General features: G+C 40.3%; 1 protein-coding gene across 2 annotated transcripts in view; it reads left to right on the plus strand.

Annotated features, from left to right (window-relative positions):
* The window catches only part of MYO16 (myosin XVI), a 505,809-nt gene that overhangs the window by 220,245 nt on the left and 264,078 nt on the right, over positions 1-21,486 (plus strand). For both annotated transcript variants that reach the window (XM_061133099.1, XM_061133100.1), the window contains 3 exons: positions 4,724-4,799; positions 7,468-7,621; positions 19,987-20,137. In XM_061133099.1, coding sequence (XP_060989082.1) covers positions 4,724-4,799; positions 7,468-7,621; positions 19,987-20,137 — 381 coding nt within the window. The remainder of the gene's footprint in view (positions 1-4,723; positions 4,800-7,467; positions 7,622-19,986; positions 20,138-21,486) is intronic.

Below are 21,486 nucleotides of genomic sequence, written 5' to 3' on the forward strand. Positions count from 1 at the left end.
TCTGTGCTTCGTCATTTTCTTACCACAATCCTGGGCGTGGTCATTTTCCTGCCCGTCTTGTAACTGAGAAACCAGTGTGACCGCAGACTCCTCCCTGGTGAATAGCTTCGAGCTGCCTGAGTCACCACCACGGCCGACCAATCCCTGCATCCTCGGCGGTCTGCCCTCACCGCGTGATCAGCATGGTGGTGTCCGGATTAACCCATCAGCCTCCTAGCAGAGTCCCCTGGTTCTCACCCACTCCACTCTCAGCAGTGGGGCTACAGCGAGATTTCTACGTGGAAATATAATCAAAGTATTCAATCCACCATCCTTTCCATGGCTGGTGACATAAAATACCTATTCTGTAACAGTTCATGAGTCCCCATGTGCCAGGAGTTCTGCTTAATTATCCAGCATGATTCTTCCCCACCAGGTTGGAGGATACAGTGATACTGAACTTCTTTTAATTTCTGGAATAGGCCACCGTGTTCATCCTTTTCATGTTCTTTGCTTTTCTTAGAAGTGTTGACGGGTTCACCCGTGTCTGTCCTGCCGCGTGACTCTGAGCAGTCACTTCACTGACTGTCTTTCCTACCTTCCTGGGTCCCAGTGAGATTCCCCCTCTCACACCCGACCTAGCACCTGTATCCATCCCATCACATCAGTGACCACGTGTTAGAAATGTCTCTAACGTCTGTCCTCATCGCTGTCCAGTCTGGGAGAACTGAGAGCCATGCTGGTTCCTTGTCTGCAGAGGGCTGGCACGGAGCTCTCAGTTAGTACTTATTAACGAGAGTCAGTGAATGTTCTAGTTGTGCCGATGCTTGTCTGACTCAGCACGTCACTGAACACGTGTGTGAAGAAAGGGTGGGTGAGCACACACCATGAGACTCCTGGGCCAACGGGAGACATGTTCAGGTGGCGATCCAGGAGACATCTGAGCCCGTGCAGGTGGGGCTAGACACAGAAATTTTTGATGGATGAGTCAGAGAAACAGCACATGACGGAGGGGGAGTTCCATGAAGGGCAAAACATGCTAGCAGTCTAAAGAGGTCATCGAGGAGTCTGTTCACCTGATGGTTTTCAGATGGTCCGGAGTTGGATGCATTTACTCATTAAGATGTAGCATGTGAGCCAGTGAGTGGAGGGTATATGTAAATTCTGAATTCCCAGAGACATTAACATTATAATTTCTCTTTATTAAGTGAAACAATCTCTTTTAGCTTCTGAGCTAGGAATTTGGCTGTCTCTGAACACTCATTTTATTTTTTTACTTTTTAAAGAAGTCACTTGAGATGACCATCAAGGAATTAATTTTGGTGAATTTATCCAAACCAAAATATAATTATCCAAGGAATGAGTAAAGTCCATAGCCAGTGTGAATTTAAATTTCAGCTTAAATAGTACATTTCCTATCAGCCATGTAGAGCCTCCTTACACACACACACTCAGGCACACGCACCCACAATGTCAGTCACCTTACTACCCCCTTTGATAGTTTCAGTGACCATAAAGTTCATGTAATAATGAAGGTGCGTCCTTGTTTGGTCCCACACTCTACTACTCGCATTGAAGTCATTTACTGCCAAGATCTTTCCCGAGGTTAACACACATGTTCCAGACTACTCTGAAAGTGAAATCAGCGCTGGCCTGCTTAATTTAGTTCTGGAACATGCCTCGCTGATTTTCAATTGGAAGTGCTTGGGAATTACTGACTTTCAAAAAAAGGAATGGAATTCCCCAAGCGTGAGAAGCTTCTTCATTCCACAGAGGAATGTTTGTTTTTACAAGCCTGAAATAAAATGGAAGTGCTTTTTGTTTTTAAAGATTTTCATGTAGGAAGCCATTTGCTTTGACGACTTAAATGCTTTCTGCAGGTACAGGTGGAGGGAGGTGGTTTGTTTTCTCTCTGGAGTTCTGTGAAGAGTGAATTGAATTTCGAAAATGCAGAGTAATTGTTAGACTCTCTGACAATCTGACAGACTTTAGGTGCTGCTGTTTTTTCAAAGTTGTGAAAATCATGAGTGATCTTACTTAATTCTCGGGTTTGCATTTTTGTCTTTCCTTTCTCCTTTTCTTCTCTTCCACTTTCCCTTCCTCCCTCTCTCCACTCAGTTCTCTCCACCCCCCGATCCTTTCCTGCTGACCTCCCTTCCTTTCTTGTGGTTGAGAAGCAAGCAGATCTCTCACATTTTTTATATAAAACAAAACTCTTTCCTATACGCATTTTAATGTCCTGGGACTCTGCTCTATGAATTATATCTTTTCAGATTTCAAGAGAACATCCATATCTTTAGTAAACTGTGTATATTTGGAAATAAAAATAAACCCTAAATAGAAGCAGTCTGCTGTAACATGATTTAAGTGTTACTGTTATATTTTATGTTCTGTAAAGCCAAACCCTGATTTGGGATGGACCTGTGGGAAAGCTAGCAAGGGGACAGACTATTTAGAATGTAGTTCATTTTCTAATGAGAGCACTAACAAGATCAGTAAGCAATGGGTGGGGAAATACTTGGGAATGTTTGGACAGAGTTCTTGCATGGGTGGAGAATGACCCGCAAGTGTTGCAAAAACAACAGAGCCACAGACCAGAAAAGCCAGCCCCCTTCTAATCAACATAATAAACCAAGAAATGGAAGGACAAAGTTAGGAAAAGAAAGAATAAAAATTCCAAAGGAATCTCCCAAAATTAAAAAAAAAAAAACAACTAGAACCATTAAATGATTTTATCAAGATTGTTCACAGTATTTCATTAAAAGCATAAAATATATAGGAATCTTTTTTCCAAAAGGTGTGTAAGATTTATACATTAGAAACTATTTAACAATATAATATAAATATGAAACAATATAATAAAAGTTAAAGAAGACCCAACTAAATGGGTCAGTAAGCCATATGCATATATTGAGATGAATATTATTGAGAAGTTGTTACTCACCCTTTCTAATCTGGTCCCAGAAAGGGTCCTCCTGCCTGCTTCACTCACACCAATAGAACAAGGTTGAGCAGCTGGGTTCAGAACCAAAGGGGAGCTTCTTTTTCTTTTTTAATTTATGTAGAGTTGATTTACAATGCTGTTTTAGTTTCTGGTGCAGAGCAGAGTGATTCAGTGATACATGTTTACTATTGTTAATATTCTTTTCCATTATGGTCTATTATAGGATATTGACTATAATCCCCTGTGTGGAAGCTTTATTCTCTGATCAGAGGATGGAGAGGGGTGGGCAGGGCTGGTTTATGGGGCTCTCTCTGTCAGAGGGCGAGGAGTTTGGGGTGAGCACAGTCCCTTTGCTCACAGCTCCAATGCCAAGTGAAGATTTCTGCACATAGCCTATCACCACCGCCATCTTGAACAAGGCGTACACCAAGAGATATAAACTAGAGTATTTATAACAACATTATTTGTAACTATAGATGAATGATTGCAGTGGCTTGAATGTCCGCTAAGAGGAAGGTGGCTAAATGGTGATATGTTTATACAATGCAATTCTGTGCAGCCAAATCAAGGAATGAAGGTTTGTTAAACCCATCACCTCCAAGGATGCTCAGAAATGCAGTATTCATTCTTGAAAGTAAAACACAGAAGAATTCATACATCAGGACTTTCATTTCTGTGAATGACAAAAACAGATGAAGCCAAGCGACATGTTGATTGGGGTCCTCCCATCCCTAAGGTCTAACCATGCAAAGTAAACATGGGGTTGGGTAACACCAAATCCACGACAGTGGCCAACTCTGGGAAGTAGGAACAGGGGTGATTTGGGAGAAGAACACACAGAAATACCGTGAATGGCATTTTAAAAACTTGAGTGCATGGGACTCTGTTTCATTATTTGCTCTCTCAGTGGTGCATATCCATTATATATACTCTTTGTATGTATCATGTGTTTTATAATAAACTCTAAAATATATATTAATCTCTCATCAAGGTGCTTTATTCTGATAACTTGAGATGAAGTGCTTCTAACTGTCCAGTGGGACCTTGGGTTCATATCAGCCCTGGTGCTGTAATGGATGGAGAGAAAGGAGAAATGTGACTTTCATGAATTGTTAAATTCAAGCCCTTGTTTAGTGGCTAAGTCACGTATAACTCTTTTTTGTGACCCCCATAGACTGTAGCCCACCAGACTCCTTTGTCCATGGAGTTCCCCAGCCAGTGATAATGAAGTGAGTTGCCATTTCCTTCTCCAAAACAAAGCACCTGTAACGTATAAACCCTCCCGTGTGTGTGCGCGCTAAGTCCCTTTAGTCAGGTCCAACTCTGCGACCCCATGGACTGTCTTCTGCCAGGCCACTCTGTCCATGGGATTTTCTAGGTGAGAATACTGGAGTATGTTGCCAGTTCCTCCTCCAGGGGATCTTCCGGACCCAGGGATAGAACTTACATCTCCAGTTTTTTTGTGGATTCCTTATCGCTGAGCCATCAGGGGGGCCCCATTCCCTCCCAAACGATGCCCTAAAATAAACCTGAGAAATGTTAAGTGAACCTTTTCAAATCCTCAATGATTTAACCCTTATATTTGAATGTGTTAATTGATGAAACAGTTTGAATGTCATTTAAAAAAAAAAAAAAGTAAGAACTGGAAGCAGAGAGTAAGAAACCTTTGCGGCAGTAGGTTATGCTAATGCATTCTCCTTCCATCCGTGCCCCTGGAGGATAGTAACTGTGGACAATTTGCTGCTGAATCCTAAGTAGCCAGCATGATCGTGACTATGTCAGTTACCTTTCCTGTTTCAGGCGAACCTGGTGAAGCTGCTTTTGATGCATCAGGCAAATCCACACCTTCTGAACTGCCACGAGGAGAAGGCTTCGGGTAAGCCGTGGACGTCATACCGGGTCCCTTTCCATCGTCCTGGCGTGGCTGACCCGTCACTACCCCAGCTGCGGCCTGAGGCAGTGTCCCCTGGGAGGTTCTGTGAAACACCGCCCGCCTCACGCCTCACACCAGTCAAGCATGGGTCACCAGCTCCTGCGCGCTGCTCCGTTACGGAGTCTGTTAGAGGACAGCTAGCGCTCACAGGGACCATTGCATTGTGCTCATTGCAGCGTGCTTTTGAGGCCTTACATTTTCTGGGCAGTGATTCTTGCACTGTTGCTTACTTTAAAATGTATTTTCTAAAATACATGCTTGTTCCTTAGGGTACTCTAAAGTGGTAATGGTATTTTCTTCTTTCTGTGCAAATATTTATACTTCGGGCAATAGAGACTAGCATTACCAACCTAATTTAAAACTTTGACAATCTTAATGTTGCTTATTTTCTAATAAATACCTTTTTGAAGTTTTCTAGAGTTCTTTTTGCCACTCTTTTAAAAACTGAGTGCTACATTAGTTTTCTAATTTTTAAAACTTGACAATGTTACTACCTATAAAGTATTTTGGTATATTAAAAAATAAAAGTTCTAAGTAATAAAGAGAAAAGTCTAGCCAAAGTAACAAAATAATATGAAATTTTTGAAGGTCATAACTGACCTGAATAACATAAATATACTTATTATTCTCATTTTTATTCCTCTGGTGACCTAAAAGCTTGTCATGCCTGAAGATTCTTATTTCATGTCGATCACCTTGGGTGTCTCAAGGCGAAGTGTGATTACCTGATAAACCTCCAATTTAAGACAGAATGCTGTATTTGTTATTTTATTGGAATTAAGTATCATTGTCTAATGTTTATTCATCTTATTTGCTGAAAATAGACTGAAGACTTAACTAACAGCTGTAAGATAGCTTAATAGTTTCAAACTTCAGAATCATGTTAATATTAATAATAGGGTAGTAATCTTACCATTATCTACCAAAAATATGCTTAATGGTAAATATTAAAAGAGTAAATAGAAACTTTTAGCTTTTCCATTCCTTTTCCAAACTTTTCTATTGGAAATACAAGTCATGTCCTCTGTTAACTCTAGTTCCAATAGAAGGTGACGTTTATTCAGGATCGTAATTCTGGCATTTTTTCCCAGAGAATAGTGTATATGATTGACCCTGGACAGCAGGGACCCCTCTCTGTCACACTTTGACCTTTCGGGTCTAGTGTCAACTTGCCAAAAAAGAGACACCCCAAGGCGATGGACAGTGACAGTCCCGGAGCCCGGGAGTGACTAACCTGCTGGTCTAGACTCACCCCGGCTGCCATGGGCCTCGTGTCTGACGAGTCTCAGGCAGTTTTGCCTGCATCGCTCACGCAGCGTCTAGCATCCGCATGATCCGTTTTCCATGCCGTGTTGATCACAGGAGACATCGTGATGGGAGCATAATAGATTCTCAGTAAACACTTGCTGATTGAATGAAAATACTTCTCACACACACAAGGGACAGAGGGCTTCAAGGCAGTGAGAAGCTTCAAGCAGTCACAGAACATACGGCATCTCACGCAACTGTAAGAGGGAGGAGTTAGATAATAGTGCAAAGGACAGTGAGCGAGACACCCATTTTAGCTGAGCACAGAAAAGTCAGTTCATCACTGCTAGGTTCTATTCTTGCTATTTTGTGTTCTTTGAATTTGGAATGAACACATGAAAGATTATCTAGGGGATAAAAGCAGTTTGACATAGCACTGTTTCTCGGTACAGAAATAATCTCCCAACATGAGGGCACTGAGCTGTCTCCTACTCATTACACAGGAATGATTTAATCTAAAGCAAATGCTGAGCAAATCCTGGCTTAAATATCTTCTTGCAGTAGCTGAGTTACTTCACCCAGCCTATAAAGCCATGTAACTCAAGTTCACAGACACGGGAGGTCACACAATTTAGTTGTGAGGGTCCGAAAGGAGCAGCTGCGGGCATCCAGTTCCTAATTGTTATGAATGTGACTTTTTCTTCAGGATGTACTGATTTCCAGTTTCAGTTGCTAACAAGCGTAAATTTGATTAACTCACATCTATAGTGCTGCCTGAGAATGTTCGGATGTCATTGTTCAGGTGTGATTTGTAGGGAAATATGATTATTTTTGTTTCTTATTGGAAGTGAAAACTAGGCCATGGAGAGAGGCCAAGCCCACTGTTTTTAAAAGGCACAACAGTGTATTTATTTGTGCATCTGCGGACTTAGCAGAATGCCTGTAGAATGCCTGCTGAACGTTTTAGAAGCGCCCAGTTGTTGGGAGGGTACAGCTCTTTCCCTCTTTTGACTTCATATTCACCAGGATGAAGGGAGATTCTCATGGAGGAAAACCGACTTTAAGTTGTGTCAAGCCCAACTTCTCAGTGATTTCAAATTTTCCCCGTGACCACTCCGTGAATATTATTTTTATATTTGTTCTTTTCACTTGTAATTAACTATGTCACTCACCGATGTACCATGGAGTAGTCTTAAAATGGTGATTCTGCCATTGCATTCCCACCATGGACTTTTCATGTTTTTCGTTTTGCTTCCTGTGTTGATAAGTCGTAGCATAGTACGCGTAGCAGGGTCATTGAAAGGGAGTGGTTTCCTGTGATGTCAGCACTCACTGGCTCCGATCACCTCCTGGTTTCTTGTAGACGTTGCCGCATCGGAGTTGATTGAGGAAATGCTGCTGAAGGCCGAGTCTGCCTGGGAAGGAAGAATGCAGGCGCCTCTCTGTGTGCAGACCTTGGCCCAAGAGGACCCTTATGAAGAGATCATCCCTGACCTTCCTGTCCTCCCCAGCAAGCTGTGAGTGCCTCCTCCCGGATCACAAAGCCGTCGACCTCACTCGCGAGGACTCAGTCTTCCTCCTTGATCATCTTCTCTAGTCACCCGTCACTTTTCAGGGAACGTTAAGCCCGTCTCTCAGCCAGAAGTCAGAGCCTGCCTAGCAGTGTTTACTGAGAGATACTTGTGGACTGTAAATAAGTTAGGCATGAAAACCCTCTGGTTTTTAAACATTACCATTTCAGCCCTTCATCATGAGACCAACGATGGTATTTTTAAGTACATTCCATATTTCTAACTAAACCAATAGCTATCTAACGAAACCAAGAGATTTCCAGTTAACTATCATCATGGCTAAATTTCCTCAAGTAGGGAATATTAATACAAATGAAGTGAAATGAAAGTTGCTCAGTCGTGTCCAATTCTTTGCGACCCCAAGGAATTCTCCAGGCCAGAATCTTGGAGTGGGTAGCCTTTCCCTTCTCCAGGGGATCTTCCCAACCCAGGTCTCCCACATTGCAGGTGGATTCTTTACCAGCTGAGCCACAAGGGAAGTCCAAGAACAGTGGGGTGGGTAGCCTATCCCTTCTCCAGCGGGTCTTCCCGACCCAGGAATCGAACCAGGGTCTCCTGCATTGCAGGTGGATTCTTTACCAACTGAGCTATGAGGGAATTAATACAAATAGTCACAGTTTTCTGTCTTAAGTATGAAGCTAATGATTTCTTACTATCTAAAGTATGGCCTAAAGACTGACACATGCCGTAAACAAGGTGAAACTTACAAACATTATGTTGAGTGAAGAAGGTCAGAGACAGAAGACCACATACTGAATTTATAAAGAAATGCCTGGAATTAACGAATGCATCGAGACAGAAGGTACATTATTAGTTGGATGAGCGGGGTGAGGGGAAGATGGGAAGTACCTCTGAATGGATATGCGGTTTCTTTAGGGAGATGATGGAAATTTTCTGGAAGTAGATGAGATGGTTACATGCATTTGTGAATGTGCTAAAAAGCACTGACTTGTACACCATGAAAGTGTGAATATTTTGTGCTATGTAGATTATATCTCAATAACATAAATGCATGAGGAAAAAATATTTCAGGCTGAAAGCGAAATCTGCTGCATACAAGCAGTGGGACCTTGAGGAAGGTGCTTCCCATCTCCGAATTTGTGTTTTGTCAGACAACGGAGATTAAGTCTAATGTCAAGACTTTCTTCAGGGATAAAATGGAAAATTATATTGAAGAGCAACTCAAGTGACAGGTAGACTTGTTTAGTTTAACAACCAAGCGATTTTGTAAAATTTTTTCTATCATTCATGATTTTATCTTTGTAGTGTTAGAAATAAATATGAACTAGAATAAACAGACAGGATGAAAATAACTAGGTACAGTTACATTTTAAGGCAGAAAGTCTTGATTTCTGTAACTGACTTTCAGACCTTGTTTCAGTGTGGGAAGGAAAAATGTGGACATCTGAAGTCTCCTCTATAAAGAAGCCCCTTGGGCAAACTTGGGAGATAGTGAGGTACAGGGAAGCCTGGGTGCTGCAGTCCATGGGGTCCCAAAGAGTCAGACACGACTGAGTGATGAACAAAATCAACAACCACAGCTATAAAGAAGTCACAGACATTATGAATGAGAACTCTTTCTTTAAAGCTGGTAAATTCTTGTATGTTTTAGAGGGGAAAAAAAAGACTGGTTGTTGATTTTTGTTACAGTTTCACAGTGGTGATTGGTTTGGGCAACAATTTACTGAGATATGTTGGGACATTTTCAAGTAGAGACCATGTATGCAGTGAATCAGACAGTTGACATGATTGACAGGAAATAGAAATGTATTTCTTTAAAAATCTCTTAGGCATCATTCACAAAGCAACATTTCTTTCCTAACCAGTGGTGTGGGAGTCAGTGGTTACAACACCCAGCGTTTGGGGAGGGTTTGGATCTCTGTCTCTCTTCTCTCCTCACTATTGCTGAGATCTTCTGCAAGCTCCCCTCCTTTTTTCCCCCTTTCCTTATTTTTCCAAGGACAGATCGGGGCATATTCATTGATAGGAGAAGCATAGAGCTATAAAGAACTTAAAATGTCTTCTCTCCTCCATATAATCTATAGTTTTTCTTCTATATTTTTTTCTTCTCCCACTTTTTATCTCTAGTCCTCATTCCGAAGATTTTACAAGTAAAACCTCATCTGAATTACAGTTGCCCGTCTTTCATCATCATTTAAAACCCCAACTTCCTATTTCCTTTTTTTAAAAAAATTAATTTATTTTAATTGGAGGCTAGTTACTTTACAATATTGTGGTGATTTTTGCCATGCATCGACATGAATCAGCCACGGGTGTACGTGTGTCCCCCGCTCCAAAGCTTCCTTCCCACTCCCACCTCCCTCCCCATCCATCCCTCTGGGTTGTCCCAGTGCACCGCTTTGAGTGCCCTGTTTCATGCATCAGTCTTGGACTGGTCACCTATTTCACATATGGTAATACACATGTTTCAGTGCTATTCTCTCAAATCATCCTGCCCTCACCTTCTCCCAGAGTCCAAAACTCTGTTCCTTATATTTGTGTTTCTTTTGCTGTCTTGCACATAGGGTTGTCATTACCATCTTTCTAAATTCCATATAAATGTGTTAATATACTGTATTGATGTTTTTCTTTCTGACTTACTTCACTCTGTATAATAGGCTCCAGTTTCATCCACCTCATTAGAACTGACTCAAATGTGTTCTTTTTAATGGCTGAGTGATATTCCATTGTGTATATGTACCATGGCTTTCTTATCCATTCATCTGCCAATGGACATCTAGGTGGCTTCCATGTCCTGGCTATTAGAAACAGTGCTGCGATGAACGTTGGGGTACATGTGTCTCTTTCAGTTCTGGTTTCCTCGGTGTGTATGCCCAGGAGTGGGATTGCTGGGTCATATGGCAGTTCTATATCCAGTTTTTAAAGGAATCTCCACACTGTTCTCCATAGTGGCTATACTAGTTTGCATTCCCACCAACAGTGTAAGAGAGTTCCCTCTTCTCCACACCCTCGCCAGCATTTGTTGTTTGTAGACTTTTTTGATAGCAGCCATTCTGACCAACATAAAATGGTACCTTATTGTGATTTTGATTTGCATCTCTCTGATAATGAGTGATGTAGAGCATCTTTTCATGTGTTCTTTAGCCATCTGTATATCTTTTTTAGAGAAATATCTGTTTTTCTTTGACCCATTTTTTGATTGGGTCGTTTATTTTTCTGGTATTGAGCTGCATGAACTGCTTGTATATTTTCGAGATTGTCAGTTGTTTCATTTACTACTATTTTCTCTCATTCTGAAGGTTGTCTTTTCACCTTGCTTATAGTTTCCTTCATTGTGCAAAAGCTTTTAAGTTTAATTAGGTCCCATTTGTTTATTTTTGCTTTTATTTCCATTAATCTGGGAGGTGGATCACAGAAGATCTTGCTGTGATTTCTGAGCAAGCAAGTGCATGTTCTGCCTATGTTTTCCTCAGAATTTTATAGTTTCTCGTCTTACATTTATATCTTTAATCCATTTTGAGTTTATTTTTGTGTATGGTGTTAGAAAGGGTTCTAGTTTCATTCTTCTACAGGTGGTTGGCCAGTTTTCCCAGCATCACTTTTTAAAGAGATTGTCTTGTATATTCTTGCCTCCTTTATCAAAAGTAAGGTGTCCATAGGTGCGTGGATTCATCTCTGTGCTTTCTGTTTTATTCCACTGATCTATATTTCTGTCTTTGTGCCAGTACCATACTGTCTTGATGACTGTAGCTTTGCAGTACAGTCTGGAGTTAGGCAGGTTGACTCCTCCAGTTCCATTCTTCTTTCTCAAGATTGCTTTGGCTATTTGAGGTTTTTTGTGTTTCCATACAAATTGTGAAATTATTTGTTCTAATTCTGTGAAAAATGCCTTTGGTAGCTTGATAGGGATTGCATTGTTATGTATAGTATACTCATTTTCACAGTATTGATGCTTCTGATCCATGAACATGGTATACTTATCCATCTATTTGTCTCATCTTTGATTTCTTTCATCAGTGTTTTATAGTTTTCTATATATATAGGTCTTTTGTTTGTTTAGGTAAATTTATTCCTATGTATTTTATTCTTTTTGTTGCAATGGTGAATGGAATTATTTCCTTAATTTCTGTTTTCTCATTGTTAGTGTACAGGAATGCAAGGGATTTCTATGTATTAATTTTGTATCCTGCAACTTTATTCATTGATTAGCTCTAGTAATTTTCTGGTGGTGTCTGTAGGGTTTTCTATGTAGAGGATCATGTCATCTGCAAGCAATGAGAGTTTTACTTCTTTTCCAATCTGAATTCCTTTCATTTCTTTTTGTTCTCTGATTGCTGTGGCTAAAATTTCCAAAACTATGTTGAATAGTAGTGGTGAAAGTGGGCACCCTTGTCTTGTTCCTGACTTTAGAGGAAATGTTTTCAATTTTTCACCACTGAGGATAATATTTGCTGTGGGTTTATTGTAGATGGCTTTTTATTATGTTGAGGTATGTTCAGTCTATGCCTGCTTTCTGAAGAGTTTTTTTTATCATAAATGGGTGTTTAATTTTGTAAAGGCTTACTTTGCATATATTGAGATAATCATATCTCAAATTGAAATTTATCTTTCAATTTGTTAATGTGGTATATCACATTGATTGATTTGCAAATATTGAAGAATCTTTGCATCCCTGGGATAAAGCCCACTTGGTCATGATGTATGATCTTTTTAGTATGTTGTTGGATTCTGTTTGCTAGAATTTTGTTGAGGCTGCCATCACCCTAATAGCAAAACCAGACAAAGATGGCACAAAAAAAGAAAACTACCTTTTGCTTTCAGGAAAAAGGTAAAATGAACAAGTCAACTTTGCAATACAAAAGGAAACAGGATCTTTGCATCTATGTTCATCAGTGATATTGGCCTGTAGTTTTCTTGGTCTGGTTTTGGTGTTAGGGTGGTGGCAGCCTCAACAAAATTCTAGCTCACAGTCCTTGCCATCTTCTGTGGAATCGCTTTCTGAACATAGATGCCTATGGGATTAGAACAAGACGGGGCCACTCTTTTCCATCTGTCCACCATCTTATCCACCCAACCCTTTGATTCGGTTCACTCTGAGCATCTAAAATCCAATGATGCTATTTAAGGATAAGGATGGGGGCTTTGAGCCAGCCTAACCTCTGTTCCTGGTTGGTATACATACCGATATACTAGAATGATAATGTGCCCTTGCTCCGTGGAAAGAGGGCACAGGACCTGAGTTCAGGGCCCTCCAAGACGTTACTGTGTGTGTCTGTTTGTCCTGATCTGTATACTTCATGATGAAGGTGTAATATTGTGTTGGCCAAAAAGTTGGTTTGGGATCTTATGGAAAAACCCAAATGAACTTTGTAGCCATGCAGTACTAAGTATAAGGCTTTCTTGATTCATTCCAGGGAATTGTCTAACCGGAAAAGGGTTGAGGGAACACCTGAATTTGCAGCTAGTTGGTTCAAAGTGCAGGTGGCCTGGGAATGCCCAGACTTGTGGCCGACATCCAAAGTGGAACTGACTTGCTGAGGATGGTGCCTTACCTTGGGGGTTCATGCTGACTCTAGGTGTTCCATCTATGTCAGAAACACACTGCAGTACAACACAGGGTGATGAGGGTGGCCTCTGTCTTGTGGGCTTGTTCTCGATGACTAAGCAACTGTGTAACTCTTTGAGATATTCAGAAACTCCCTTCATAATGCACAGAATTCTGGATTCAACTTACTTTAAGAGAATTTTTAAGTTTCTTTGCAGATAACTGTTGAGAACTCCTCTGAGATGAATGAGACTACTCTCAGATGAATGTCTTAAAAACAGCATTATATCAAATCCAAACACAAGTGACACATTGAAATTTTTATTTTTGTTTTAGAGACAAGTGATATTTTACCAAAGTGGTTTTTTAAGTTGTAGGTTTTACAAAACCTAAAGTCAATTTTTTTTTTTTTTTGTTTTATTGGGGGGTGTCAACAATAGCAATTAATTGAAACACTTTCTAAGAAATGTTTCATTCCATGTTAATCTTTGGTTCATTATTTTATTTCATTGATGCAGAAAAACTCCAGTTCCCTATAATAAGTAATTTATATAGCTATGTTCATAAGATTAAAATTGGGAACTATCTACTTGGTCCATTACTTTAACCATCAAAATAACTGAATCACATATGCCATTTCTCCACATTTGTTTCTATTAAATTTTATTCCCTTATGGGCCAAATGTATCTCAATATAGTCCATTTTATTTGTTCTCTTTAGCTTTCCAAAATTGCCTGAGTTATAATGGGCAGTAATTGTTGCCTTCGTTACTTTAATGATGTTCCTCTTTCAATTTTCAGAAATAGAATCCCAGTTCCTACAGGCACATTTGCTCTGCATGAAATGCTTTTTATGTTTATAGAAATAAGTAACTCTTGAATAAATCCAGTCGAGTTTGGAAATTGGGTGTGTGCTGGTGTAGTACCATCTAATTTCTTCCACAGTCAAGTTAAATTTACCTCTCCTGCATTAATCTAAAGTACCCTTGGATGGTAGCTCTTTCATTTTCTTTATGTTTATGGAGGCTGCCTTACCAAAAGCCTTCTTTTAGAAAGTAAGCTATTTAATCTGATTTTTTCTTTCTCACTGATAAATGTCTAGTCATAATTTTTTTGTAATTAGAATACTTTTTCATTAAAGAAAATATGAAGAGTGTAGAATAATATGTAGAAGCATGACAGTAATCTCTTGTTAGCATCAAAGAAAAAAATGCACCAGAAAAGTCAGTAAATACTTAGTTCAAGAGGATGGCAGATCCGCTGGATGAGGAAATGGAAACCCATTCCATTATTCTTTCCTGGGAAATCCCATGGACATAGGAACCTGGTGAGCTGCAGTCTAGGGGGTCACGAAGAGTAGTAAACGACTGAGTGGCTGAGCACACACATGCACTTAGCAGTAGGGAAGAGAGATTGAATGTAAAGGCCTCAAAGCTTGTTAGTGCTGGGCTTAGAGGAAAAGTGCTGGAGGAAGTTAACCAGAGCTGGTTGGAGTGATGAGGCATGAGTTTGCTCACTGGTGTTTATGGAAGTCAGGCTCCTGCCCTCCAGTAGTGACAGGGAGACCGAGTGCCATCTGTTATGATGATTGCATCTCAGAAGGGTGGCTGTCAGTTTCTGCAGGCAGAACCCCTGGGTTGTAAGCATGGGCATGTGTCATAAAGTTGCTTCAGTCGTGTCTGACTCTATGCGACTCTATGGACCATAGATTGCCAGACTCCTCTGTCCATGGGATTCTCCAGGCAAGAATACTGGAGTAGGCTGCCATGCCCTCCTCCAGGGGATCTTTACTGGGGAAGCCTATTCTTCCCAGGGACTGAAGCTGTGTCTTTTACATCTCCTGCATTGGCAGGCAGGTTCTTTTCTTTTTTCTGAGTGTCTTTATTTTTATTTATTTATTTTACTTTACAATGTTGTATTGGTTTTGCCATACATTGACTTGAATCCGCCATGGGTGTACATGTGTTCCCCATCCTGAAACCCCTCCCACCTCCCTCCCCATCCTATCCCTCCAGGTCCTCCCAGTGCACCAGCCCCGAGCACCCTGTATCATGCATGGAACCTGGGCTGGTGATTCATTCCACATATGATAATTTACATGTTTCAAAGAAATAAAAAGAATCCAGATTGGAAAAGAAGAAGTAAAACTCTCACTGTTTGCAGATGACATGATCCTCAACATAGAAAACCCTAAAGACTCCACCAGAAAATTACTAGAGCTAATCAATGAATATAGTAAAGTTGCAGGATATAAAATTAACACACCGAAATCCCTTGCATTCCTGTACACTAACAATGAGAAAACAGAAAGAGAAATTAAGGAAACAATTCCATTCACCATTGCAACAAAAAGAATAAAATACTTAGGAATATATCTACCTAAAGAAACAAAAGACCTATATATAGAAAACTATAAAACACTGGTGAAAGAAATCAAAGAGGACACAAGTAGATGGAGAAATATACCGTGTTCATGGATCAGAAGAATCAATATAGTGAAAATGAGTATGCTACTCACCTCAATCTATAGATTCAAGGCAAGCAGGTTCTTTACCACTAGCGCCTCCTGGGAAGCCTTTGTAAGCCTAAGAGGGGTTTACGTCTTAAAGGCAGGCAGAGATTTAAAAAAATCATAATCTTAAGATCTTTAAAGTAAGTTCTCTAAGAAGTGAAGGGTCAGGGGTCTGGAGCAGGGAGAAGCTCTGTTGGAATGAGAGGAATGTTACTGACTTCTTCAGCATGAGTCCATCTTTTTGGTGCAAACTGCTATTCACTCAGCATATTTCTTCATATGCTTTGTATGTTTCTTGTTTATGAAGCTGAATTCTTCTTTCTATATAATTGCACTTATCTTTTAAATTAACCTTATGTAAAATATTTTGCCATAATTGATAAAGGTTTAATGAGCATTAAAATACCAATGATTACTTCAAGAGTCTTCCTTTTCCTAAAAGAATAGAATTTTAATATATGTTTATATTCTACAAATGGATAATCAGTGAAAAGCTAAATATATAGACATTAACATGGGGATGCTATTGTTAACCACAGTGATTATGGATAAAGTGTGTTCTATTTTAAAAATAGAATAGAAGTCTGAAGAAAAATTGTTCCATAGATGTCAAAACATTAACACATGCCATGAACCTAAGTGCATGTTTTTCACTTTCTCACAGAAAATATCTGCATGACTAATTAATATGCTGTCTATCAACCCAACCAAATCATTCCAAGGCATTCTTCTTACATGAATGTGGGTGTTTGTAATTATTGTTGGTAGTAAGTCATAAGGTTTATAATCTCTGATCTTATTGAGTGTATAAATGATATTTTTAAATGCAGGTGAGTGTGTTAGCATCACTGAACATTACAACTTGAAATACATGTAGATATTCTAATTCCTGCATTTGGCAAATGTGGAACTGTGGCCCAGGGATGTTAAAGGTGTTAGAAGATCAAGTAGAAGCCAAATTGAGGTCAGGGCTGACATAGAATGAGGTCACTATATTATTCCTGGACCAGTCTTATTTCAAGTGTGTCTTTCAAAGAGCCTTCTGTTAACACTGCAATTAGATTTGGGATGTGAAAGAAGTATTTCAGCTGTTTTAGTGAACTCACCAGTTCTTCCTTTTGTGTGTGCGCTGGGTCAGCAGCTTCAGTCATGCCTAACTCTCTGTGATACTGGGGACTGTAGCCTGGCAGGCTTCCCTGTCCATGAGATTCTCCAGGCAACAGTACTGGAATGGATTGCCATGCCCTCCTCCAGGGGATCTTCCCAACTCAGGGATCGAACCCACATCTCTTCTCTCCTGCATCTCCTGCATTGGCGGCAGACTCTTTACCACTGACCCACTGGGGGAACCTCTTCCTCCTTTTCAGTCAGTTCAGTTCAGTCGCTCAGTTGTGTCTGACTCTTTGCGACACCATGGACTGCAGCGCACCAGGCCTCCCTGTCCGTCACCAGCTTCCAGAGTTTATTCAAACTCATGTCCATTGAGACCATGATGCCATCTAACCATCTCATCCTCTGTTATCCCCTTCTCCTCCCACCTTCAATCTTTCCTAGCATCAGGGTCTTTTCCAATGAATCAGTTCTTCAATTCAGGTGGCCAAAAGACTGGAGTTTCAGTTTCAGCATCAGCCCTTCCAATGAACACCCAGGACTCATCTCCTTTAGGATGAACTGGTTGGATCTCCTTGCAGTCCAAGGGACTCTCAAGAGTCTTCTCCAACACCACAGTTCAAAAGCATCAATTCTTTGGTGCTCAGCTTTCTTTATAGTCCAACTCTCACATCCATGCATGGCTACTAGAGAAACCATAGCTTTGAGTACATGGATGTTTGTTGGCAAAGTAATAGCTCTGCTTTTTAATAAGCTGTATAGGTTGGTCAAAACTTTCCTTTCAAGGAGCAAGTGTCTTTTAATGTCATGGCTGCAGTCACCATCTGCAGTGATTTTGGAGCCCCGAAAAATAAAGTCAGCCACTGTTTCCACTGTTTCCCCATCTATTTGCCATGAAGTGATGAGACTAGATGCCGTGATCTTAATTTTCTGAATGTTGAGCTTTAAGCCAACTTTTTCACTCTCCTCTTTCACTTTCATCAAGAGGCTCACTAGTTCTTCTTCACTTTCTGTCATAAGGGTGGTGTTATCTGCATATCTGAGGTTATTGATATTTCTCCCAGCAATCTTTATTCCAGCTTATGCTTCCTCCAGCCCAACGTCTCTCATGTTGTACTCTGCATATAAGTTAAATAAGCAGGGGGACAATATACAGCCTTGACATACTCCTTTTCCTATTTGGAACCAGTCTGTCGTTCCATGTCCAGTTCTAACTGTTGCTTCCTTACCTGCATACAGATTTCTCAAGAGGCAGGTCAGGTGGTCTGGTATTCCCATCTCTTTCAGAATTTTCTACAGTTTGTTGTGATCCACACATTCAAAGGCTTTGGCATAGTCAATAAAGCAGAAGTAGATGTTTTTCTGGAACTCTCTTGCTTTTTTGATGATACAAGGGATGTTGGCAATTTGATCTCTGGCTCCTCTGCCTTTTTAAATCCAGCTCGAACATCTGGAAGCTCATGGTTCACGTACTGTTGAAGCCTGGCTTGGAGAATTTTGAGCATTACTTTACTAGCATGTAAGATGAGTGTAAGTGTGTGGTAGTTTGAACATTCTTTGGTATTGCCTTTCTTAGGAATTAGAATGAAAGCTGACCTTTTCCTGTCCTGTGGCCACTGCTGAGTTTCCCAAATTTGCTGGCATATTGAGTGTAGCACTTTCACAGCATCATCTTTTAGGATTTGAAATAGCTCAACTGGAATTCCATCACCTCCACTAACTTTGTTTGTAGTGATCGTCCTAAGGCTCACTTGACTTAATTTTTTTAGGCTCCAAAATCACTGTAGGTGGTGACTACAGCCATGAAATTAAAGGATGCTCACTACTTGGAAGAAAAGGTATGACCAACCTAGACAGCATATTAAAAAGTAGAGACATTACTTTGCCAACAAAGGTCCATGTAGTCAAAGCTATGGTTTTTGCAGTAGTCATGTATGGATGTGAGAGTTGGACTATAAAGAAAGCTGAACACTGAAGAATTGATGGTTTTGAACTGTGATGTTGGAAAAGATTCTTGAGAGTTCCTTGGACTGCAAGGAGATCCAACCAGTCCATCCTAAAGGAGATCAGTCCTGAATATTCATTGGAAGGACTGAAGTTGAAGATGAAACTCCTATTCTCTGGCCACCTGATGGGAAGATCTGACTCTTTGGAAAAGACTCTGATGCTGGGAAAGATTGAAGGTGGGAGGAGATGGGGACAACAGAGGATGAGATGGTTGGATGGCATCAGGGGATCAATGGACATGAGTTTGAGTAAACTCCTGGATTTGCTGATGGACAGGGAAGCCTGGCATGCTGCATTCCATGGGGTTGCAAAGAGGTGGACGTGACTGAGCGACTGAACTGAACTGAACCGAACTGAGCTCTCTTTTGGCACAATGTCAATGGAAGAACAACAACAAAAATGATACAAGTTTCATTTATTTATTTTTTGCCTAAATTGAATGGCAAAGAAGTAATAGAACTTCTAGAATTGTTTGTAACAATGCATCCCTTTAGTGTGTCGTTCAGTTTTAATCCCCTTGTTATCATTTCATCACAAACTATTTTAACTGTTTCCCATGATTTTTTAGAGCTTTCCTGGTGACTCAGATGGTAAAGAATCCCCCTGCAATGCGAGAAACCTGGGATCAGTCCCTGGGTTGGGAAAGATCCCCTGGAGCAGGGAACGGCTACCCACTCCACTATTCTGGCCTGGAGAATTCCAGGCCAGACTGTATAGTCCACGGGGTCACAGAGTCAAATACAACTGAGCAACTTTCAGATGATTCTATAATATATTTTAAATCCTATATGAATAATAATATAATTAACTGCAGAATGTTGCTTTTACTTGTTTGTAGTTCATTTTCACATTTAGATATTTTGCTTAGTTCAATCACAAGTTTCAACCTTAGCTTTTAAATTGCCCATTGGTCATCTGTTAAGTTATATATACTGTACATTCATAAACATTTTCTTCTCCAGTTGAAATAAATATATGTTTCTCTTGGAAGTAAAGTTGAATGAAATCTGGAGCTGATAGAAAAGCTTCAGGTTTCTCACTGATTTTCCCTGCAGCGTTGAGACTATTTCTTATGTAAACCAGACAACTTTCCGTCACTGAGCTGTTTGGTCATGGTAGTTTTTGATTGAGGTGGCAACTTGAGGAGACTAATTATAGCATGAATTTTCCCTACAGCAGTCCCCTGGTATTGCCAATCGCCAAGCAAGACAGCTTGTTGGAAAAAGACATTATGTTCAAAGATGCAACAAAAGGTCTGTGCAAGCGACAGTCTCAGGACAGCACAGCGGAGAACGCCCCCATGCACGGCCCCACCAAGCCTGAGCAGGTAATCACACACTCCCTGCATGTCTGCCACAGCTGCAGCTATGACTTCATGCCTTAGAGCCAACTTTTCAGAATAAACTTGCAGTAATTTCCATTCAAAGAAAAATTAATGAATGCAGATATTTTGTGAAATGCCCATATGTAAATTGTTACGGTATTACACTGACCATTAACAAATATTGCTGTTGTATTTCACAAGGATTTGAATTTTGTAATCTGAACTTACCAGGAATGGGAGTTCAGCTAATACGCTAAATTTCTGAATATTGTCAATTGTGTCATTAGTCATCATTTTGATTATTATGTAGACTGTGTGTTTTGTTTCTTACAAATATCAAATATTTTACATAACAAGAAAAGAAAGCAAGTCAGTCACTGAGTCACATGTTAAATGCAACTGTGCTGGTGTATTTTGTGTGTGTGTGTGTTTTTGTCCCAGTGTCCAAAAGATGGGAAATTACTTTGAGGAGCTTGGGGTTATAGAAATTAATGTATTTGGTCGTCAGTTCCACAGAAATAAATGACTTTTATACATTTCATGTTTTATAAATGACAGAGTCTTTTTATAAATGTCAGAGTAATCTCTGAAAGTGTTTTGTTTTTCTACTGTATCTAATTTTGAATGTTTTAAAGACGGTTTGCTGAGATTTTCTCAAGAACCTCTACTTTTAGTTTCATTCATTTCTGTTATTTTAAAATAACAAACTCAGTTTTGTAATTTTGACATATCTTTACATTTTAGTAGGTGTGTTCATCAGCTGAGGTTTCCAGAATGAAAGATAACACACAGAGTGGCTTAAACCCCAGAAAGCTTTTTCCTTGCAGTTCTGGAGACTGGAAGTTCAGTATCAGGGCACTGGCTGACTCATTTCTGGTGAAGGTCTTCTTTCTGACTTGCAGACCACTGCTTTCTCCCTGTGTCTTCACATGGTACAGAGAGAATAAACAGCCTCTTTGGTGTCTCTTTTAAGGACACTAATCCTATAGGTTCGGGTCACCACCCTTTTGACCTCCCTTCACCTTTATAACCTCCTAAAGGCCCTATCTGGCTTCCCTGGTGGCTCAGTGGTGAAGAATCTGCCTGCAATGCAGGAGACATAGTTTCGACCCCTGGATTGGGAAGATCCCTTGGAAGAAGAAATGGCAACCCACTGCAATATTCTTGTCTGGGAAATCCCGTGGACAGAGGAGTCCCATGGACTGTAGGAGCCCCACATCCATGGGGTCGCAAAGAATCAGACATGACTTAGGGCCTTTTCTTGTTGTTAATCACTGTCTCCAAAAAGTGTTATATGCTGGTTAGAGCCTCAACTTGTGAATTTGGAGGAGGGGAACCATTCAGTCCATAGT

The sequence above is a fragment of the Dama dama genome, chromosome 30, assembly GCF_033118175.1.
Source record: "Dama dama isolate Ldn47 chromosome 30, ASM3311817v1, whole genome shotgun sequence".
NCBI lineage: Eukaryota > Metazoa > Chordata > Mammalia > Artiodactyla > Cervidae > Dama > Dama dama.